Source organism: Puma concolor, chromosome B1, assembly GCF_028749965.1.
Source record: "Puma concolor isolate L17-30 chromosome B1, mPumCon1.1.hap2, whole genome shotgun sequence".
NCBI classification, from domain to species: domain Eukaryota; kingdom Metazoa; phylum Chordata; class Mammalia; order Carnivora; family Felidae; genus Puma; species Puma concolor.
The window spans coordinates 122,358,526-122,379,970 of NC_141670.1; the positions used below are offsets into that span (position 1 = coordinate 122,358,526).

General features: G+C 38.2%; 1 protein-coding gene across 6 annotated transcripts in view; it reads left to right on the forward strand.

Annotated features, from left to right (window-relative positions):
- Positions 1 to 21,445, forward strand: part of PPP3CA (protein phosphatase 3 catalytic subunit alpha) — a 329,754-nt gene that overhangs the window by 305,635 nt on the left and 2,674 nt on the right. For 5 of the 6 annotated variants that reach the window (XM_086704508.1, XM_086704507.1, XM_086704509.1 and 2 more), the window contains 3 exons: positions 9,582 to 9,666; positions 14,926 to 15,023; positions 18,343 to 18,372. In XM_086704508.1, coding sequence (XP_086560634.1) covers positions 9,582 to 9,666; positions 14,926 to 15,023; positions 18,343 to 18,372 — 213 coding nt within the window. The remainder of the gene's footprint in view (positions 1 to 9,581; positions 9,667 to 14,925; positions 15,024 to 18,342; positions 18,373 to 21,445) is intronic. The other variant, XM_086704504.1, reaches the window with a different exon arrangement.

The window sequence follows — 21,445 nt, forward strand, 5'->3', positions numbered from 1 at the left end:
CGTGGTGCCCAGTTACCTTTCTCGCTAGTGTTTGACACATGGGACAATGAAACATAATACTTTACTCTGTCCATTTCCCCCCTTTAAATATAGTCCTAGCATTTGATAAATTTCAGAGATAACATTTAAATATAGTCCTAGCATTTAATAAATTTATAAATGCATAGGAGTCCAGAATTAAGTTCTGGTCTGAATGCATTCTTTCAGCATTTGGCATATATGCATAATTAGGTCCTTAATAGATACCTTTTTGAACTGTTCTGCCCTCATCTACCCAGAATAATCCTTGATAGATTAAACACCCAGACATTATGATTGTTTCTCCTGAAGACAGTAGGTCTGAATTATTAACTTCACATTTGTTATCTTATTTCATTTTGCTTTTATTTTCTTTTTTAAATTCTTTATTTTTATTTTTTTATTTTGAGACTGAGAAAGAGTATTCAAGTGGGGGGGGGGCATAAAGAGAGAGAATCTTAAGCAGACTCCCCACCCAGTGCAGAGCCCAACAAGGGGTTTGATCTCATGATGGTGAGACCATGACCCGAGCCAAAATCAAGAGTTAGATGCTCAACCGACTGAGGCACCTACGTGCCCCCATTTTGCTTTTATTTTCACTTGTCAGTTTACAAAATTGATGTGTTTCTGTCATGATGAGAGGTCAATCCAACTAGGATTTCACATTTTTTTAGGTTCTACTTTGGTAAATATAAACAAACTCAAATGTTCTTTGTCAGGCATAGTTTGAATATGTGATAATTTCTTAAAAAATCAACGGAAGTTCTCTGGTCTATTTTAAGGTCTTTAATTTTTACCCAAGTTAGAATTATGCCTGATAGCCAATTTCTGTGGCTCTACTGAGGAATCACTGAACAGATGGAACACAATGTCTCAGAGAACAAAAATCCATGGAATCAAATTAAAGCTTGTAAACAGAAGAAACTTTTAATTATGTAGGATAACCAAATAATGACAGTTATTTGACATTTGGGAGTAGTCTATATATTTTTAAGATTTCCTATCCAAATAACTCGTTTATGTTTTATGACAAGAGAAGTGGGAAAAAAAAAAAAAAACAGTTTAGGCTGTACTGGCCTTTCTTAAAATCCATTACACAGGAGAGACTTTTTATTTAAAAAAAATATCATTTAAAGGATCATCTGTTGCTTTCAAAATGGGATCCAAGGGGCGCCTGGGTGGTGCAGTCGGTTAAGCGTCCGACTTCAGCCAGGTCACGATCTCACGGTCGGTGAGTTCGAGCCCCGCGTCAGGCTCTGGGCTGATGGCTCGGAGCCTGGAGCCTGTTTCCGATTCTGTGTCTCCCTCTCTCTCTGCCCCTCCCCCGTTCATGCTCTGTCTCTGTCTGTCCCATAAATAAATAAAAACGTTGAAAAAAAAATTAAAAAAAAAATGGGATCCAAGACAGAATAGTCTTATGCCAAATATGACACGATTGCAGGTTCTATAATATGCTGAGATTTTCACTGAACTAAAAAATATAGGGGGAAAATTCAGAGTATGTGGTTTGGAGTGACTTGAAGTGGGTAGCCATTTTATCCCAATTTTACCACCTCTGGGTGTGTAATATGGTAGAATTAAAATCAAAGTTAAAAAGGTGTTCCAAACATTTGAGGTTATAACCTTCAAAAAAATGAAGTTTTATAGGAATTTTTAAAATTTGGGATCCTGAATGTGTTTTCCTGCCTAATAGGATAACCTCCATAAGCACATGTACAGCCATTTCCAAGGGCCAACGCCTAACAATCTCTTTGGACTAGTCCAAAGAGTGGTCGAGCAATGCAGATTTTCAAGTTATGGCTAGTCCAGGAGATCTTCCAGCAACTATCAACTCTAGAAACTGAGTAATCTCAGTCTTCATGCTAGAATATTTGTACTACTGGTGTTACCCAAGGATGTTGCAAGAGGAGTTGTAAGGGAATCCTTTTTCGATTCCTCGGCTTCCAAATGTCCTCTTTCCTAAAACTCACCTGAGCTGGAGGGTGCAGGCCTCATTGCAGCTTCTTCTTTTCCACCTCTTCTTTCTCAATTGCCCTTCTCCCAATTTAATGGCAAAGCATATGTCTCCCAAGCCACAATCATTGTGAACCTCACCTTGAGATGTTTAGTACTGGTGTGCCAACAGAGAGATGCTGGAAAAACTCAGCATCTAGGAAGTATCCTTAATCAAAGCAGTGTAACCCCCTCCCATCCTTGTCATTAAGGGATGCAATCCAATAAAATTGTATTTCTATGCTTTTTAAATATTTATCATAGATTTGTGCTATCTAGCTCAATTATGTACTATTAATAGCTGTGATATTGATTACAAAGGAATTTGTGAACACTTAAGGCAATGTGTCAGGAAATGTCCAAAAAATACATTTAATTTAGACTTGGAAACATGTTTTTGACAAAGTACCATGCAGTTATAAAAATATTATAAAGTATCGATATACAATTCACTAGAGTAAAATCAGGGAAATGGAAATACAATTTCAAAGGAAAAAAGGACACATGTAAGATTTCTAAATATCAGTGAGTATCTTGTTCATGGAATTTTTTCTTTAAATGGATGATGGTGGGATGAAATTGCTGTGATATTTATAGGCCACCAGTGAAAAGAAATGTAATGTAGTCATTTCACTTGAAAATGGCAGTGTTGATGATATTATATTCTTCACAACTATTTAAGTTTGGAGGTGGGAATAGTATACTTTGGAGGATACTCTTTTGTACATGCAAGAGTAAAAAAATGTAAAAGTTAACAGTTACTCAGTGCTTATGGTGCTGTTCCTAAATCCAAGGACTGAAATGCCTGACCTAGTACAGGAAAATGTAGTAAAGCCCTTTGTCACACTCATGGCCAAGGGCAAAGCAGGTGGATGTCTAAATAACTTTTAGATAGCATCACTTTGTTGGCAAATAGAAGCTCAAGATTTGTTATTGCTAAACTAGGTCAGGGAAAGAAAAGACAAGAAAGAATAAGGTTTAGGGATTATGTCACATGGTTTGCCTTCCTAGCTTTATAGGGGCCAATTTGGGACATGTATTCTCCTAAATAAGATAGTCTGTATACTTATGGTTTCATCTTCATCTGTAAACAAAACAAAACAAAACAAAACAAAACAGTTATGCAAGGTATTTAGAGGCATCTGACGACTCTTATTTGTTTTATATCTTGTATTTCAAAGGTGCTGATTTTGGATGAAAACCTAACTAGTTTTTGTTTTTAATGTAACACAAGATACTTTTTTTTTTTATCTCAACATTTCATGCTTCATTCCATCAATAGCCTTTTTTCAGATTCAATAATTGCTCTATTTGATGAAAAATAATATCTGGGGGGTACATCGAAACTCTGCTTAATAATAATGAAACATGATAAAAATTTTACTTTCAAATAGAATAAACTTCCTAAATAGATACACTTTGTTAGCTTTTAACAAATTTGGAAAGGTGGTGAGTTTCCTCTATTAGTTTGTTAGAATCTAAATTTACAAGTTACAGATTTAAAGCCTACTAGTAATATGTAGTTCTTAAAATATCTTTCCTTTGAAAAAAGTGCAAAATGTTAGTATATATGTGCACTTTCGTATGTAACATATTTTATTTAAAAATATATGCTAGGAATATATTTATATTAGTTAAAAGGCCTTTAAAGAAAGAAACCTAAATAATAAAAACTGAGGCCCATTTAATAATGAAGTGGGGAATTTCACACATTAAAGAGTGAACACCTCACTTTTTTCTGCTTTTTATGAAAAGGAACTTTTTCACATTCTAATAATATGAAAATATTCCTATTTTATGAGACATTTGAGTATAAAATTTTATGTAGCTCATCATCTTCATTTCTTACAATTACAAAAAGATATTGGAAGCAATTAGATTCTGTTGGATTGGGCATATAAAACAAAACCTACCAGGCCAATTTTCTCCTAGAGCGGTTTGGAGAAGGGATGGGTTGCATGTAGCTGCATTGAGAACTTTTCTTTATTGCTTCCTTTGGCAAATTCACCCATTCCCCATGTAACACAAAGGGCAGGATGGAGACATCTGCTTCTCAAAGCTGCTCCTTTTTCTCTCTAAACTGAGCTTCTTCCAAATATTATTTTTTTTTGACATTTTATTATTATGAAATGTTTTAAACATACAAGAATGTTGAAACAATTGTATGGTCAATATCTATGTACTCATGACTTTCCACAATTAACATTTGATTATACAGTAAAACCTTGGATTGCAAGTAACTTGTTCTGCGAGTGTTCCACAAGATGAGCAAACATTTCTAATAAATTTTAACTTGATAAACGAGCAGCGTTTTGCCAAACGAGCAGTACATAACGCCGAACATCGCATGATCACAACTCAGCCAATGGTTCTTGAAATTTGCTTTGATATACTAGTGCTTTGGATTACAAGCATGTTTCTGAAGTGAATTATGCTCACAAACCAAGGTTTTACTAGTATTTGCCTTGTCACATATCTATCTACCTCTCCATCAGTTCATCTCTTTCTTTCTTTTTTTTTTGGTAGATAAGTGAAAGTGACAAAGTAAGTTCTGTTAATCGCTACTGCAAGGGTGCTAGTACGTGCTCGCCTTAACAGGTTGGCCCGGGGAGCCCCTGTTTCTCCTCTTGCCTTGCCTCACCCCAGCATGCCCGGCTCCATTCACACCAGACCTCTCACCACCACTGAACACAACATGGCTTGTTGCGGCCTCCAAAAGTTTAAAAATTGTCTTCCTTCTATGGAGAAGACCCAGTTCTTCTTGTTCTCTCACTTTTACTTATCCCTCAAGATCCTTCAACTGTCATGATTTCAGTGACCTTTTTTTCTCGTGCCTCCAGACAATGAACACCTACTTTCAGTGATGTGCTGGTACATGTTTGACAACCCTTCCTGCAGGGGAGAAATGGCCCTAGTTTGTGGCTTTTGTAGCTTTGCATAGTATAAAACCTCTTCCCTGCCGCCGATTCAGGCTACCAACGTGGAGTTAAGAGGAGATGCCCTCCATCTACTCTCACTAGTGGGCACAAGCCAGCTCGGGCACACCACTGCTACGCGCACACTATTTGTCACACTCTGTTGTCATTGTTCACGCAATTTCCTAAAGCAGAGATCATGCTTAATCCATATTTCTATTGCTGGTGGTTGGCGCATGGAAGGTTATATGGGAGAGACTCACCAGAACACCTAGTAAATACATGATTTTGGTAATAAACTGTATTCTATCCAGCACTTCCCACATTCTCTAATTCAGTGAACACTGAGGAATTTGCTGTAGTAACTCAATGGGTGGGAGCTGTTGGCCAGATGCGGAGCATCTGTGATGTGTGGTGGGTGTCCCATGTGGTAAGAATCTCTCTTCACCCTAGCACTCGGCCCCTCGTTGCAACAATGCTGCTGCAGTTTCCCAGTCCCCTTAGAAGCTAAAATCCGCCTTGTGGGGATACAGCACTCACTCAGCAAGACACTTGGCTTGGCATGGACGCCTTTAAAACGTGATGAGAAGTCGTCCAGGTGCCAAGTTAAGGTCAGAAAAGACACATGTTGAAAGCGAGTCTTTAAAGATTCCCTTGGTCTATACATTAGCCTCTTCCACTTTGAGGAAAATTGAGTATGCACGATTGCCTTGGTTCTGGATAGAGTAGCATAACACCCCAGGCATGAAAGATTAGAAGTTAAAAATTGTAGAGAGAGAAGTGCTCAAAAAAGAAGTGGGAATTACTAGAATGGAAACGCAAAATGTAATTTTACTTAAAATGACTAATTTTTTAAAAACATATGAAATGTTCCTTGCAGTTTTAGACTTTCAAGTTAAAATGTTATATTCTTTTTTTTTTAATTCTTATTTATTTATTTATTTATTTATTTATTTATTTATTTATTTATTTTGACAGAGAGTGTGTTAGCAGGTAGGAGGGAAGGGCAGAGAGAATCCCAAGCAGGCTCCATGCTATCAGCACAGAGCCCAATTTGGGGCTCTGCATTTGGAAAACGCCAGAAATCAGGAATAATGCTACTAAGTATACAAGGATCTTTGTGTCTGAACTTAAATCTACCCCACTATTTTTCAGTCCCTTTAAGTTCAATTACATATTAACTCAGCTATTTTGAGTATTTTATTTTTTATTTTTTTTAAATATTTATTTATTTATTTAGAGAGAGAGTGCACACACAAGCAGGGGAGGGGCAGAGAGCAAAAGGGGAAGAGAAAATCCCAAGAAGGCTCACCATTGTGAGATCATGACCTGAGCCCAAATCAAGAGGCGGATGCTCAACCAACTGAGCCACCCAAGTGTCCCTATTTGAGTATTTTACATTTTGTGAAGTTACCAAAGTTTGGCATTAGTTTAATTTTGATTTTCAATATTTGGAAAATATTGAAAACAATCCCCAGGATAAAACTTCAAGACATATTCGTTTCGTATGTCTCTTTACGCTGTTTATGATTAGGCTAATTTTGATTTTTTGAGTAAGTATGTTCCCATTTTATAAAAGGAGTAGTAAAGCTTTTTACTTATCTGTGTTATTGAGAAATTTTAAAAAGATAGCATTTCGTCATTAAGAAAAGTGGTTGGGGGGATGGATTAAATGGGTGATAGGGATTAAGGAGGGCACTTTTCGGGATGAGCACTGGCTGTCATATGTAACAGATGAATCGTGGGGTTCTACTCCTGAAGCCAAGACTGCACTGTATGTTAACTAACTTGAATATAAATAAAAGGAAAAGAAAACGGCCGTAATGCGCTGTGCATCACCATTTATTAGGAGCACGACTGTGATTGCACAAAGTAGAATAGTGGTTACATGCTCTTCAGTAAATCACTGGATCTGAAAAAAATAAGGAATGACAAAATGGCTCTATCAGAATGCTCATTTTATGTTTAAAATTCAGAATTTATTTGAGCACTTTTCTGAGAATCCACTAACACTGAGCTAAAGAGGATAGGATAGCTCTATATAATTTATTTCCCTCCCTTTCCAACTTAGGGCCCTGCTTGTGGATTTTGCAAGCCCTTTATTGAAAATTTTCTGGGAAGTTTTCCTTCTTCTGTAGTTTTCACTTGTTTTATTTTATGTTTTTCCTTTCTCATTTCTCTTAAATATGTACAATTTTGTTTCTAACCAGTCCTTCTTGCTTCTTTTCTTACTGTGCTTCTAAATATAGTTGCCACTTTTGGAGCTCACCCACGTTTTACATTCTTTGTGTCTGTGTGATGGATTTTGTGATCTGGCCATACTGTGTGTTGGAGAGGGTCAGAATCTTTTCCCTCACTTAGCTCATCATGACCTCTGAGAGCACTGGGTCAAACAGACTGGAAATAGTCAATATAGAGTAGGAATCGCAGTGTTAGACTCAGAGCAGAATGTAACTGAAAAAAATACATATAAGAAAAAAGCCTTAAGGAGACTAATTGCCATCCTACTTTTTTTCTTAACACATGTTCTTTAATAGCCTCTTGTGCATAAATTACCTACAATGCAGGCACAAAAACCTAGGCTTTTAGATGGTGTCCAGAACAGGATTTGTTGTAGAAAGAATCTTAATTACAAATCATAGGTAATAAAAATTGTTAGAAACCCAGGATAAAGTTTGAGGCAGAGATCCAGTGCATACCCTATCTTCTCCTCAAATGTTCTGGAAAACAGAGTATAATTCAAGGAACTTAGTGAATGAGAATCCATGGTTTCACTTCATCATTGGAAAGACTGGATTGGAGAGTGGTTTTCTCTATTCATCTACAGGCAGAATCACTGGCTATAGTAAGTTCTGCCAATCAGTATGTTGGGAGATACCTACCATGATGTGATTGCCACAAGAGAGAAAGAAATGGCCTGATATATGGGCTATTTGAAGGCTTTCAGGTCAGGAAGACAAAGTGAAGAAACCAGCTCGCTGGGTACATACCTTGTGGGGAACACCCATGGGTAGTGAGATGGGTGTGCGTTAATATCACTTCTTCTCTTACTCAGGAGAAGACAGTGGCCCGTTTTGTGTTCATTTTCCTTGGGGGGAAAGAAAAGCAGAGGTTTTTCCTCCAGGCAGTTCAACATGGTATGAGTTTTGATGTGAGTTTTCTTTCGTATAGAAATATTAGGGTGGTGATTAATTGTTTGACTCTGTTCAAACTATGCAAAAGATTCCAGATCACATTCTTAAAAACCCTCCAAGAGAAAAAGCAGAAATCTCTCCTTCCAGAAAGGTCAGAAAGCTTGTCCGTATCTCAGATTAAAAGATGAAAACTTACACCAATGATCACCCATGGACTGCAGTCTCTAAGCAAGTTAAACTGTTCATTTGGATCAGGAACCTTTCCGATATCATCTGAGAAGAATATTTTGTTGTATTTCTGTTCATGGTAGTAGAACTAGAGAAACAATCTTCTTGTGTTAACATTTTCTATGAAGGCCCATATAATGGACAAAATGGTATCTCAGCCCCTTTACTTTGGATTATAAAAATCTTAAGAGAGATGTTTTCCTGTGATTTACACTTCTCCAAACATGCTTGTGGAATTTAAAAAAAAAAAAAAAAATGGAGTCACTAAAGACCATACAGGCTTATTTTCAAAACATAATAATAATGTTTATAGTAATAATAACCTACGTAGATTGATTTTTTTTCATTTGGAAAATGGAGTAAGTGGTAAAAGTTACTCAGACAAACCTATGTGTAACTTTTTTACATAAGTATTAAAATACAAGCCATGTGCCACCATCTCTCACTAAATCCAAATCGGTAGTTTTCCATTTTTCCCTCTAGAATTTGGGAACCAACAGAAGATGAAAAAGTATCAAATGCGTAAACAAATGTTTTATGGTGGTTAAATAACAAACATGATGCTTCAGGGAACTTACGGAGTTGACACTCCCTAGTCGCTTCAAGAGAGAACTTTCCAAAGGACAGTTTCCTAAAGTAGTCTTCCTAGCATGGAGAGGTCCGGAAATGAGTAGAAAATCCTGGTGACTCACTTGATTCTTCCTGCCAATACACACTGTCTCTGTATAAACAGAAGAGAAGGGAATTCCATTAGAAGAGGAGGGTGGGAACCTACCCTGTCAGCGCCATGATTTTTCAGCTCTTTACCCACCCCCCTTGGAAATCTCAAAAGTTGCTTTTGGCATTTTGGGGACCTCTCAAGAGCCACATCCAAGTATTAATGGCCAGATGCATAGGTTTTTAAAATGAGTTCACAGGGGGCACCTGGGTGGCTCAGTCGATTAAGCGTCTGACTTTTAATTTCGGCTCAGCTCGTTATCTCACCATCCGTGAGTTCGAGCCCCGCATCGGTCTCTGTGCTGGCTGTGTGGAGCTTGCTTGGGATTACGTCTCTCTCTCCCTGTCTCTGCCTGTCTCTCTCTCTCTCTCTCTCTCTCTCTCTCAAAAGTAAATAAATAAACTTGAATAAAGTAAAATAAAATTAATTCACAGATAAATCCATGTGGTTTTTTGGGGGGACGTGATATGCAGAGATGGCTTGGCTTACTATATAGTCGGTTATAGCTTTAAATTTGTAAGATAATTACAGTTAGATAAAAGGTCACTGACTACTTAATTCTGTTTTAAAATATAGGCGCAACAGCTGCAGCCCGGAAGGAGGTGATAAGGAACAAGATCCGAGCAATAGGCAAAATGGCCCGAGTGTTCTCAGTTCTCAGGTGGGATCATCGCACCGTATTTCTGTTTTGAATGTGCTTATGTGTCACTTAATAAGCATTCTGATACTTTAATCTCGTAACTTATTTTACTGGAAAATATTTGCTTTTCCTTAGGTTTTTTTTCTTTTAAATGGAATTGTTCATTCCTGACTATCTTAGTCAAACTGAAATATACCAAATTATTTCTGTAGAGAAAGCCACCAAATGGACTGATTCCTGTTTTGTCATCCTGTTCGCTGCTGGACTTTAAAACACAATAGGTTGAACTTGTAGTGACATAGGAAAGCTGTTACAATTCATTTTACTTTTCATTCTGGCTCTGTGGTAAAAGATGAATTTATCAGGTACACTTCACTAGATTTCTAGGAAATGAACATTTACCATAGAGCTTGTTCATGTGAACATATATTATTCTAATGAATCATGGAGAGAGAAAAAAATAGCTGTTTAATGTTACAATTCACATGTAGTAGTTATTTTTTAAATAGATCCTGAATCATGTTATTATTGATCCGGCGTTTAGAAAACAAGTATTTTCCTAAAGAGAATTAACTACACTTTTCTTTATATATAAATTCTATTATCTACTCTTAGATAAAACAAAGTAACTCATACTTCTCTTAAAAAAATTTGCTTTGAAATATGTTTATATGTGAGCCGTATGTGGTCAATTCACAATTACTCATCTACAAGGGTAAATAGGAATACCTTGAGAAATAGTCCATTTCCGTGTTGTATGATTCATAACCTAAGTTTTGCCAAATTTTTGTCTCAGTTTTTCCTCCCAGAGTAGCTACATGGGCCCTTTTGATTTCTCTTCTTGCTATTTCTAGTGCACTCCTGGTAGAATCACTAAAGAATAACTAAACATCTCGATGCCAAAAGCAGGGAGCCATGACAAAGATGAAAAGCAATATCACTCTTTCTTAAAGACACTGAATCAAAGCCAACGATAGCTCTGTGTTGGCCAGCCAAATCCTGAAAAGTCGTGTTAAAGCTGAAAATAGAGCATCGTTGCCCCCCTCACAGCCTAATGAATGAGGCTGCCTCTGCTCCAAGGCTTTTTATCCCTGACCGAATTTTCAGGACTCCCTCATTCATTCAGTAATAAATACAATAAAACTTAAAGCGCTGATTAGGTACCTTGAAGAAGAAAAGCCGTACAGGGGGATGGCAAGTGGGAGATGGGGCACTTCTTTCAGTATGTGGCCAACAAAGAACTTTCTGAATTAATAGCATTTGAGTGGTAAGTGGTGTGTGTGGGGGGGGTGATCTTCATGAAGATACGGAGGTAAGAATGTTTAAGGCAAAACTGCAAAGATTCTTAGAAACCAGCAGTTTTGAGGACCAGCAAGGAAGCCTGTGTGGCTGGGAAAGTGTCCCGTGGGGGCAGGAAACCATGTGAAGATCATAAGCTCGACAGCTACCTCTCCATTGTCACTTCCCTGTTTACCATGCCTCAGATTTACAAATAAACACTATTTTATTTTTGTCATCTGAAGGGGAAGCAAACAGCTCCAAAATTTCCAAGTGAAAGTATATTTAAGGAAAAAGGAGAAGCCTTTCTTAATATAAAAATTTGGTTTCCATCTATGTTAGTCTTCAAGCCACATGAAGGTGGGAGGGGCCATGCTGGAGAATCATAGATACATCTTAAAATTGCAAAGTCCCTGCAGCCCGCTGCCTATGGATACCTAAGATGTATCCGTCTGAGAAATGGTCCATTTGCACCCCGTGATGATCAGTGACTTGACTGAGATTGCACACATTGATGGAAAATACAAACAAGCTATATTTTATTGCTTTCCTATATTAAAAGCATCTATACTAAATCTGAAGAATGAAGGGGGGTCATAGCCAGAAAAAGCTTAGTAAGTAAGCATCGTAAGTAATGACTGGGTATTCAATGTGTACGATACACTGAGTTAGGCACAACAAATACCGAATTGGAATGACAGACACGTTGACAACAAACTAAGACAGTGAAACGTGTGCTAAATACATGAAGGGATGCTCTCCTGTGGAAGAGGACAGGGCTCCATGGAGCTCTTCTGTTCCCTGAAAAAAAAATGTTCGTGAAGAGGTTGACAGTGAAGAGGAATACTGGGAAGGATAGGCTGGATTCCGCTAGGTGCTGAATTGTGGTAAAGGCATGCCTGAAGGCTTGAGAAGTCATCAAGAACACAGTCACTGGGTCCTAAAAGCAATGCTTTATGGGCACTTGCTAAGTGCCTGGTGCCAGGCCTCGTGGTGCATGCATTTGACAGTAATCCACACGGCAAACTTGCAGCAAAGCACCGTGTGCAAACTCAGTTAGTGAGCAGTACTAGTGAGTGTCTGACTTGAATGATATGGTCAGTGAATCCTGAGAATTCAGAAGAGCTGCGTGGCAAGACATGAAGGTAAGTGAGGAATCTAGGGAAAAGTGGATCTGAAAATGTTTTTGAGTCCAGATCCTGAAAAGGCTTGCATAGCACGGTAAAGTATTTCGTTTTCTGTGTGTAGGCTGTGAGTGTCATGGGATGGTTTTCAAAGGATGAGAGGCATGCTTTAACCCATGTTCCTGGCAGTGTGAAGACTGATTAACATGATGACTAACTGATGTCAGGGGGGACATTTTGGAAGCCACTGAAATAATCCGAGCAAATTAGGCCATAGGAGGAAAGATACAAAGGAAGAGAGAAATGAAAGGAATTTGCGAAGCTGAAAGTTTTAAAGTGTAATGAATGAATGGGAATGGTGGTACAAGATGCCTGATTGTGAATATGAATGCAAAGAAAAAGATATGTTCATTTCTTTTTTTTTTTAATTTCTTAAATGTTTATTTATTGAGAGAGAGAGAGAGAGAGAGAGAGAGAGAGAGCGCACACAAGCAGGGAGGGGCAGAGAGGGAGGGAGAGAGAGAATCCCCAGGAGGTGTCACACTGTCAGCACAGCACCTGCCATGGGGCTCATCTCACGAACGTGAAATCATGACCGCAGCCGAAATCAAGACTCAGATACTCAACCAACTGAGCCACCCAGTTCGTTTGTTTAGAGATACTCCCAATTTCCAAATCCATATATTAGCATTTAAGATATTTTTTCTTTATGTGACCTCTACTGGTTTGACAACAGAAGCCTGAAAAGGTTGCAATACCTGTATGAGGGTACACAATGATTTGTAAACATCTCAAACCTAATATTTTTAAACTGCAGTAAAGGATATAGAAATCTAAAATGTGGATAACACTGCCATTCTCCATTCTATTTTCCTTTTACTCATTCTTTTTGTAAATGTTTTTTTTTTTTTGAATGGGGACTATGTACGAAGTGCCATTCTGGTTTAGATACTTAAAAAAACAAGAGAATAAATAAACTGTATAGTTTTTCAGGGGTCATAAGTGCTTTAGATAAAAATAAAATCAGCAAGGAAAGATAGGGAGAATAGAAGGTGAATATTGTTTTAAGTAGCTTCTAAAGGAAGTCCTCACTTAGAGGGTGATGTTTGGGCAGAGATTTGAAGGCAGGGAGGTAGTGAGCCATGCAGATACTGGGGGGATTTCTTTTTGGGGTGATGAAAATATTTTAAAATTGGTTACGGTGATTGTTTCACAACTCTGTGAATACACTAAAAACAACTGATCGCGTCACATGCTTTAAATGGATGAATAACGTGGGATGTTAATTATACTCAATAAAGCTGTCTTAAAAAGAGAAGTGGTAAGATCCTGAAAATACTGTGAGGGCTCTACCCTCAAGGTGTGCTGATTGAGTGGAGGTGCAGGGGGGTAGAAAGAGAGAGGATAGGAGTGAAGGGGTGATGCGTTAAGCTTAACTAAAAGATGAAGTTGAAGAAAGGCTGCAGAAGTAGCAGGTTTGGGGGAATAATTTTTGAATTCTGTTTGGGGGGGCGGCACTTGGGTGGCTTGGTCAGTTGAGCATCTGACTCTTGATTTTGGCTCAGGTCATGATCTTACGGTTCTTGGGATGAAGCCCCGCATCGGGCTCTGTGCTGCTTTGGATTCTCTCTTCCTTTCTCTGTGCCCCTCCCCTGTTTGCTCACTCTCAAAATAAAGAAATAAACTTTTTAAAAAAGAATTGTTTGGGTCACCTTAGACATCTTCATAAAAATGTGGCATTGGTAGTTCTACATATTGTAAACATTATGTGTGTGTATATATATATATATATATATATATATATATATATAATGTTTTTTCATATTATGTAGGATTACAGTTTCTGCTATGTGGAATTATTCTGCTATGTGTATTATTCCCGTTTTATGGCTATTTAATAATTATTATTTATTAATAAATCAAAGTGATTAATAGTGCTGTGTCTAATAAATATAATTGAAATGATGATGTCCGTAAGACTGTAAAACAGTTGTCACGATGAGCAATACAATAATGTTATATTAGCAAATCCGTGGGGAAAAAGACTGTTGAACAGAAAAGGTAGGAAACGTTACTGGTTGCTTTAGTGTCTGGTTTTCATTATTTGTGCGCTCATGAGGTGATGTCAAAATTACTTAATAGGCCCCGAATGTACCTGCTAGGTGCTGTAATCCATAAACCACGGAGTTTTTTAAAATCTCTCATATATATATATATATATATATATATATATATATATATATACACACTCTTTGGTGTTCTCTCCCAAGAGAAGTCAGTTGCACGTACTTGGGCTGAGCCTTGGCTGGAAAACTTACCTCAGAACTCTCCATGGCTCATTTTTAACATATTTAACATATCAACAGAGGGTGCCCAGCAAACACTCTATATCCTGAATGCCTGCTTGCAAAATGTGAAAATGTGAATTCAGGACTCAGAAGAGGCTGAACTTGCACAAGCATATAATTATAAACTCTATCAGAGCAACTATGCTTTGACACATTACTTTTATATGAATGTATAAAAATATACTATGTTTAGGAGCTCCTGGGTGGCTCAGTCGGTTAAGTGTCTGGCTCTTGACATTGGCTCAGGTCATGATCTCACCTCCGTGAGTTCAAGCCCCAACTCAGGCTCTGCACTGACAGCATGGAGCCTACTTGGGATCTGTCTCCCTCTCTCTTTGCATCTCCCCTGCTTGCTCTCTAACTCTGTCTCAGAAACATTTAAAAGTATATACGTACTATGTTTTAAGGAAAATAAAATCCAGAGAGCCTAGATGTGACTTCTAGTATGCATTTCTCCCCCTCTGCACGTCTTTTCTTTCTTTCTAAAGAAAACAAAAGTTAATGTCTTCTGTCCCCTTGTCCCTTTCCAGAGAAGAGAGTGAGAGCGTGCTAACGCTGAAAGGCTTGACTCCCACGGGCATGCTCCCCAGCGGAGTGCTTTCTGGAGGGAAGCAGACCCTGCAAAGCGGTAAGCAGGCGCACTGGTATCGGTAGGACTGTGTGCCCGGGCATCTCTGTCCAGGGTGTTGTTAGCCTGATTCATTCATCCATTTGAACTCGGTCTTGGCCTTGGTCTTCAGTTCTCAGCGGGAGGAAGGGCTGAAACCCCACATCAGTTTGACCAATTGTGTCCCACAGAATAGCACCCTCTTCCCTGGAACGCAGGCCTCCCCCGCCGCCCGCCATCCACTCATGTACACCCTAACCGCATAGTCAGCCCCCGCCTGGAGACGACTCACTTAGGTTTGTCTACACACGTGATAGCGTGGACAGCTTTGAGCCGTTATGTTGCTAAAAACAATTTTTTTTTATGACGCTTTTGCTAAATGTTCTGGTTAGCTGTCTGATTGAAAAAATAAACACTCACATAAATACACATCCGTTACGGTCTAGATTGTAGTGGAGAATGGGAGAACATTAAAAAGGGTGATTTTGTTACCTGCTTGAGTAGAAATTGGGAGTCCTATGTGTCTTTTCTCTGATTTCTCCATCCAGAACATAAGAGACTGAGTATATATAACCACATTTTATTTTTGGAAAAGAATGAAAACATTTCCTTTAATGTAGAGATTATTATTATTATTATTATTATTATTAAAATGTGTAGCTTTCTGGACGAGTGCTGTCCAGTAGAAACTTTTGTGATGATGGAAATTTCTGTGTCTGTACAGAGGCCACTGGCAACATATGGCTATCGGGCAGTTGAAATATAGCAAGTACAAACCAAGGAACTGAAAGTGATTTTTTTTAATTTTAGCTAATTTTTATTAATTTGCTTTCAATAGCCACATGTGACTAGTGGCCACTACATCAGACATCACAGTTACTATATATTCTTTTATGTTTGTTAATTTTGTCTTGCTATTTTAACTAATCCTACCATTAATTAGAGTCAAATTTTAATAATACTTTATGAAAATTTAGATTAGATTTTAAATCAATGAATAAAACTCAGTAAAACAGAAATACGCTATAACATTTTGAAAACTAATCTCAGCCTCTTGCTTATTTTTCCATATCTTTCCCCGAATCTTTTTTTTTGTGTGTGTGTGTGCTTTCCCCCTCCCCCCATCTCTACCCCTCAATCTAGAAGATGAATCTATTCTTATGGTTGGTTACTTGATTTAGGCACACCCCTGCTACATAGAGCCATGTTCAGCATCACTATAATTTTCTTTATTTTCATATGAATTTATTCCAAAAACAATGTCTTAGTTCCCACAAAAAGTCACAAATTTGTAAATGAAGATAGGAAAATACATCAAAGTACATTTCCCCTTGATTTCCCCTAAAAATAATTTTGATAACTTAAAAAAACAAGACTTCTCCCACCAAAATAAACATGCTTTCTAAAAAATGAACAGAAATGAATCATTTATATGCACAAAATGCACAACAACCTACCTAATTGACTGAAATCTGCATAGTTTCTGATAAGCACATTTTAAGGTACAGCAGGTGTATTATCAGAATCTGTGTGCCACATTTGCTTTGAAAGGATATATTTAATAATGGGCAGTGCATATTTCTGATATGTTGGTGCTGGTGCGGTTCCAGATTTTTTGCTTTATTTTTGAACTTAAGTTATTTAAGTTCTTAAAATTCTTTGTTTTGTTTCTAGATTTTCACCTGTATTTTAACTGACATTATTCAGTTTCCTTTTCTGTTACTTTCTGTTAAATCCATTGGTGTATGTTGTTCTGTGTTGAGCTCTCACACACACAAACTCACACACATTTAATAGACACAAGGGTTGGGACCCCATTAGTCCTGAGAACTTGAAAACTCACTATTTTAAACCACATACATTAAAACAATTTCAAAATCCACTGTCTGGATTTCAAATTGTCAAAAAGAAGAAACTGCTTAAAGCTTTACTCTTTAGCTTTTCTCCATGGTGGTAAACATTTTACATTTTTATCTTAAGGGATTTAGAAGGCACTGTAAGGAAATTGTAGTGCACATTTGACTGTTGCTCTAGTCTTACAACTTTAAATTATAAGAAATATGCAAATTAAAGTCAAGGGGTAGAATTTTAATATTAAACATTTTGGAGTTACAGAGAAGTTTTGCATTTTAGCACTTAATTAGGGAAATATCAACTAGCCTTAATAACGTGGAAAGGCTCATACACCTGTACTAGTGAGAATACAGAGGCTAACCTTATTATAAAAATTGCTGATAAAGCAATGGGCTTTTAAAGTGTTGCCTCTGGGGGCGCCTGGGTGGCGCAGTCGGTTAAGCGTCCGACTTCAGCCAGGTCACGATCTCGCGGTCCGTGGGTTCGAGCCCCGCGTCAGGCTCTGGGCTGATGGCCCAGAGCCTGGAGCCTGTTTCCGATTCTGTGTCTCCCTCTCTCTCTGCCCCTCCCCTGTTCATGCTCTGTCTCCCTCTGTCCCAAAAATAAATAAACGTTGAAAAAAAAATTTTTTTTTAAAAATAAAGTGTTGCCTCTGAAATATGCTGAGGCTTCAGTATTTAAACTGCCTCTTCTTTAAAATGCTGATAGAATTCTTACTGCAACTGACATGTTACCAGTTGATTATAGCATTTCAGGAATTTCATTTCCAAAGATGGTATTCCAGGAAGGAAAACTGACTTTAAATTGGGTTGCCTGGCAAAGGGAGTCCAGACTCCATACATCATTGCCTCCATTTTCCCCTTCCCCTTCACCACTCTAGACATGCTCAGTGTTTGTCTTTGAAGAGTTACATACGCCATCAAGTTGTATTTGATGCATTGATTGGATTGTTCCTCTGAATTCGCGCACACGCAGACACACACAGACACACACTCCACTTTTCCGCTGCACTAGGAATCTCGCTGTTTAATATTGAATAGTGTGAATTATGCCACTGATGTTATGACACTGCTTCAAGGTCTGCCATTTTGTCTGGCATTTTAAAATCCTAAATCACCAGGCATAGCAGTGGTTTTATTGTCCTTTCTGTGTCAGATGTACATTTTAGAGTAACCTAGTCTCTTACCGATTCCATCTAAATAAGAGGAAACTGTCCTGTGTTCCTCAAGGGTTAATCATTTTGTCATTTATTAAGGAACAAAAACCAGTTCACTCAGATAGGTGTATCCAGCTCATAAAATAGACTGATTTTCGTTGTGTGTTTCCTTTCTTTATACCGTTTCCGTTTTGTTGTCTGTGCCAGAATCCAGCACTTACAGGAACATTAATACTCTGAGCTCCCTTGAACGTCACTGATTTGTTCTTAGAATTAAAAATCCTCTGCTCATTTTTCTCATTCATTTTGCACCCCCTTTCTTCTCTTCAGCTACTGTTGAGGCTATTGAGGCTGATGAAGGTAAATTGGCCAGTCCCCTTTCTGTTGTACCTGCAACAGATAAGGGCTCTGCTGGGTGTATTCATTTTTTTTTATTATTTTATTATTATTATTATTATTATTATTATTATTATTATTTTGCTGTAGCTTGTACAGAGTGTGTGGGTGTTGGGCTAACAGTTGTGGCTCAGTATTAACCAAAATGTTCTTGCTTTAAAGGGGAAAATGTCCTTTTATGGTTTGTTTGTTTGTTTTTTTTCCCTTAAAGCTATGTTTGACTTCGTATATACAACGAACCTAGTATAGTCACAGAAAACCAAAGGATTATATATCTTGAACAATGTGGGGTGGGGGTTATGGCAGCTGTTTCGACAAATATCGCATAAAATAATATTCCTTGAGCTGAACCATGTCCCTCCCTCAAATCATTTTCAGTCAGCACTGAAAAGGAGAGAAGAAAAATAGCTTTATTAATTCTAGTCTTCAGAAGTTTCTGGCAAAAAAGAAAAAACAAAGTGTTCATTTGAATAATGCTTCATTGTAGTTCAACACTAATTTATGTCTCTAAGAAATATCCCAACCTGAGACAGCTGTGCATGAGATCAACAGTTCTGTGAGTCTTACAAATTTTGACCTACTGGTATTTGTAGGACAGTTAGCACCAGCAAGATACTATAAAGAGTTCAGAGATACCCAGTGGCTGTGGCAGTGGCCATTACGAGAACAGTGATGATCCAGTCCTCACTCAGCGGACTGTTGACTGTCTGCTTTGAATCAGGTACTGTGCTAGGTGCTGTCGAGGACACCAAGAACTGTACGTCACCCACTGTGCCCTAGCACTACTCAAGGACAACTGCACTGACCCTCTAGAAACTACTTTTGAATTCAAGGGCTTAAAAAATACACAGTTATGAGAGAACTGCGCATCAAAATCGTTTTTAATGTTATCCCCGCCATACCCTCTGGAAATTTTTTTTAAAAAAGAATAATTTGAAGTTCCCCTTTAAAACAAAATTCTTCAGTTGTATTTTGTTCTTGCAAGATCACTTTTTATTTTTCCCAAAATTGTGTGTGGATGGTCCTTTGATAACGATGTGAAAAGTGCCACTTTAGACTGTCGAATTTGCATACGATTTGGATACAGTAGGGGAAATGATAGCCCTGTAAGAGAAAATACAACTGCTTCCTAAATAGCAGTGAATTGACTGCTATTTACGTGGGAATTCTCTATTCCTTTTGGCAAATTCTAATCTGCCGTGTGCATTCTTGTGGATAGTTTGGCTGTTTTCTGTGGTTTCTGTGACTCTGTGTTGTGTTAAGTATACTACCAATGTAAATTGCTAATACCCATTGTCTGACCAGCAACTACAGCAGAGCACGTTCTTCGGTACCAGGGTAGACAGTTTGAGTAGAGATGGAGCCCCATTCCGAACACATCCATCGTTCTAGCTAGATTTTGAATGTCTATGCTCTCAGCCTATTGGCTTTTAAAACCTAGAGCCTCTTCATTTGCCATTGAAATGAATAAAATCGTTCCATAAATTACCACGTTTGACAAACTTTTGCATTTATTCATTATGATGAAATGATATTCACAGTGGTTTAGAAAAAGAATAGAATACCACTCTGTGCCACTATTTTGTCCTTCAAAATAATTGCGTTTTCAGGGTGGGTGCTCATTAGACAGCTCTATTATTTTGCAATTTATTACCAATTTAGAGAAGAATTAAGAGGCTTTGCTTTGGGCCTTGGTCTTTCCCCATTTCCCCATCTTCTTCCTCTCATAATTGACTAATCACCATTTTGCTAACCTTTAAAGTGCAGAGGGGTAACACACTTTTCTCATCATGTAATGAGTTTGGAAGCAACTGTGTTTATCTTTGAAGACTCTCATCCATACTAATAAAAGGCACTGCACATTTCTGTAGAACTGGCTGGCAACGTTTCAGCTAGAAACTACTTGCCTTCCCACCCCCCCCCCACCCCCACCATATAAGGTGGGGAGGATAAAGTTACCATGAGATTGTCCTTGATCAGCCATGGAAATGCAGCCCAGTTCAGCACTGGTGATTGGCCCTTCGATATCTGGCTTGCGCATCACAGGAAGTAGAGCAAACTGATGTCCTTGGTTGCCCATTTACGTACTTTATTCTCAGCTCACTGGTTGGTGCATGCACTGACTAAAGAAATCCTTAAGTTTCTTGCACAAATGCCTTGTCTATCTCGGGAGCACACTAAGGGTTAATTAATGAAAAAACTCAAATATCCATACTGCCTCTTGAGAATTCCATGCTTTCGCTGAAAAGGGCCCAAACCAATCCTGTCATTTTTGCTGAAAGTTATGAAAGGCATTTTCCCCTTATTCTTGAACCGTTACTTTACTTATATCTATACTGATCCACTAAGAAAGAGTTTTTCTTTGATTTAGGCAGTAACGGATACCAGGTGAACATCAGTTTGATCTGAACATCATGTTTTGCTGCTGAAGGGCAGACAACGTTTTTCTACTTCATCCTCATGATTTTTTCTGAGTTCCTCTTATCACCCGCTCCACTTGCTTCCAAAGATGAGCTGGAGAAGCAGGAGTTTATAATTTCTGTTTTTTCTTCATGCCACCATTGAGTTGTTTACCAAGAAGGTCTTTCTGGGATTCTGAGATGGCATGGCAACGCCCCCAAAGTTAATTCCTCTTGTAGCTCCTCTTAGCTTCCACTCTAAAGCCCTCTACTAGACTTTTAGACCTAGCTCACCTGACTCTACTGAATTTGCCGTTAGCGCAGGGGAATAGCAGAAGTAGAGCTGTGTTACGGTCTGTCTAGGTTAGGGTGTTTGATGCAGTAATCATGCTCATGATGTGGACAGTTGATGCTCCGTCTAGATACCTGTCCCTGGTAGCAACCCTCTTCCTTACTTATCCACTTTGGATTTCGTTGATCTAAAGTCTCATGAAGACCCAGAGAAATGTACATTTTACTCACTTGAAGAGGACATTTTGGTTGGCAAGAGACATTGGCTGTTTTCAAACCTTTTGGTTATCTTCGGGTATGGTAAGGAGTCTGTTGTGTTGTGTTCAGGTCCCGTCATTTTGTCCTCT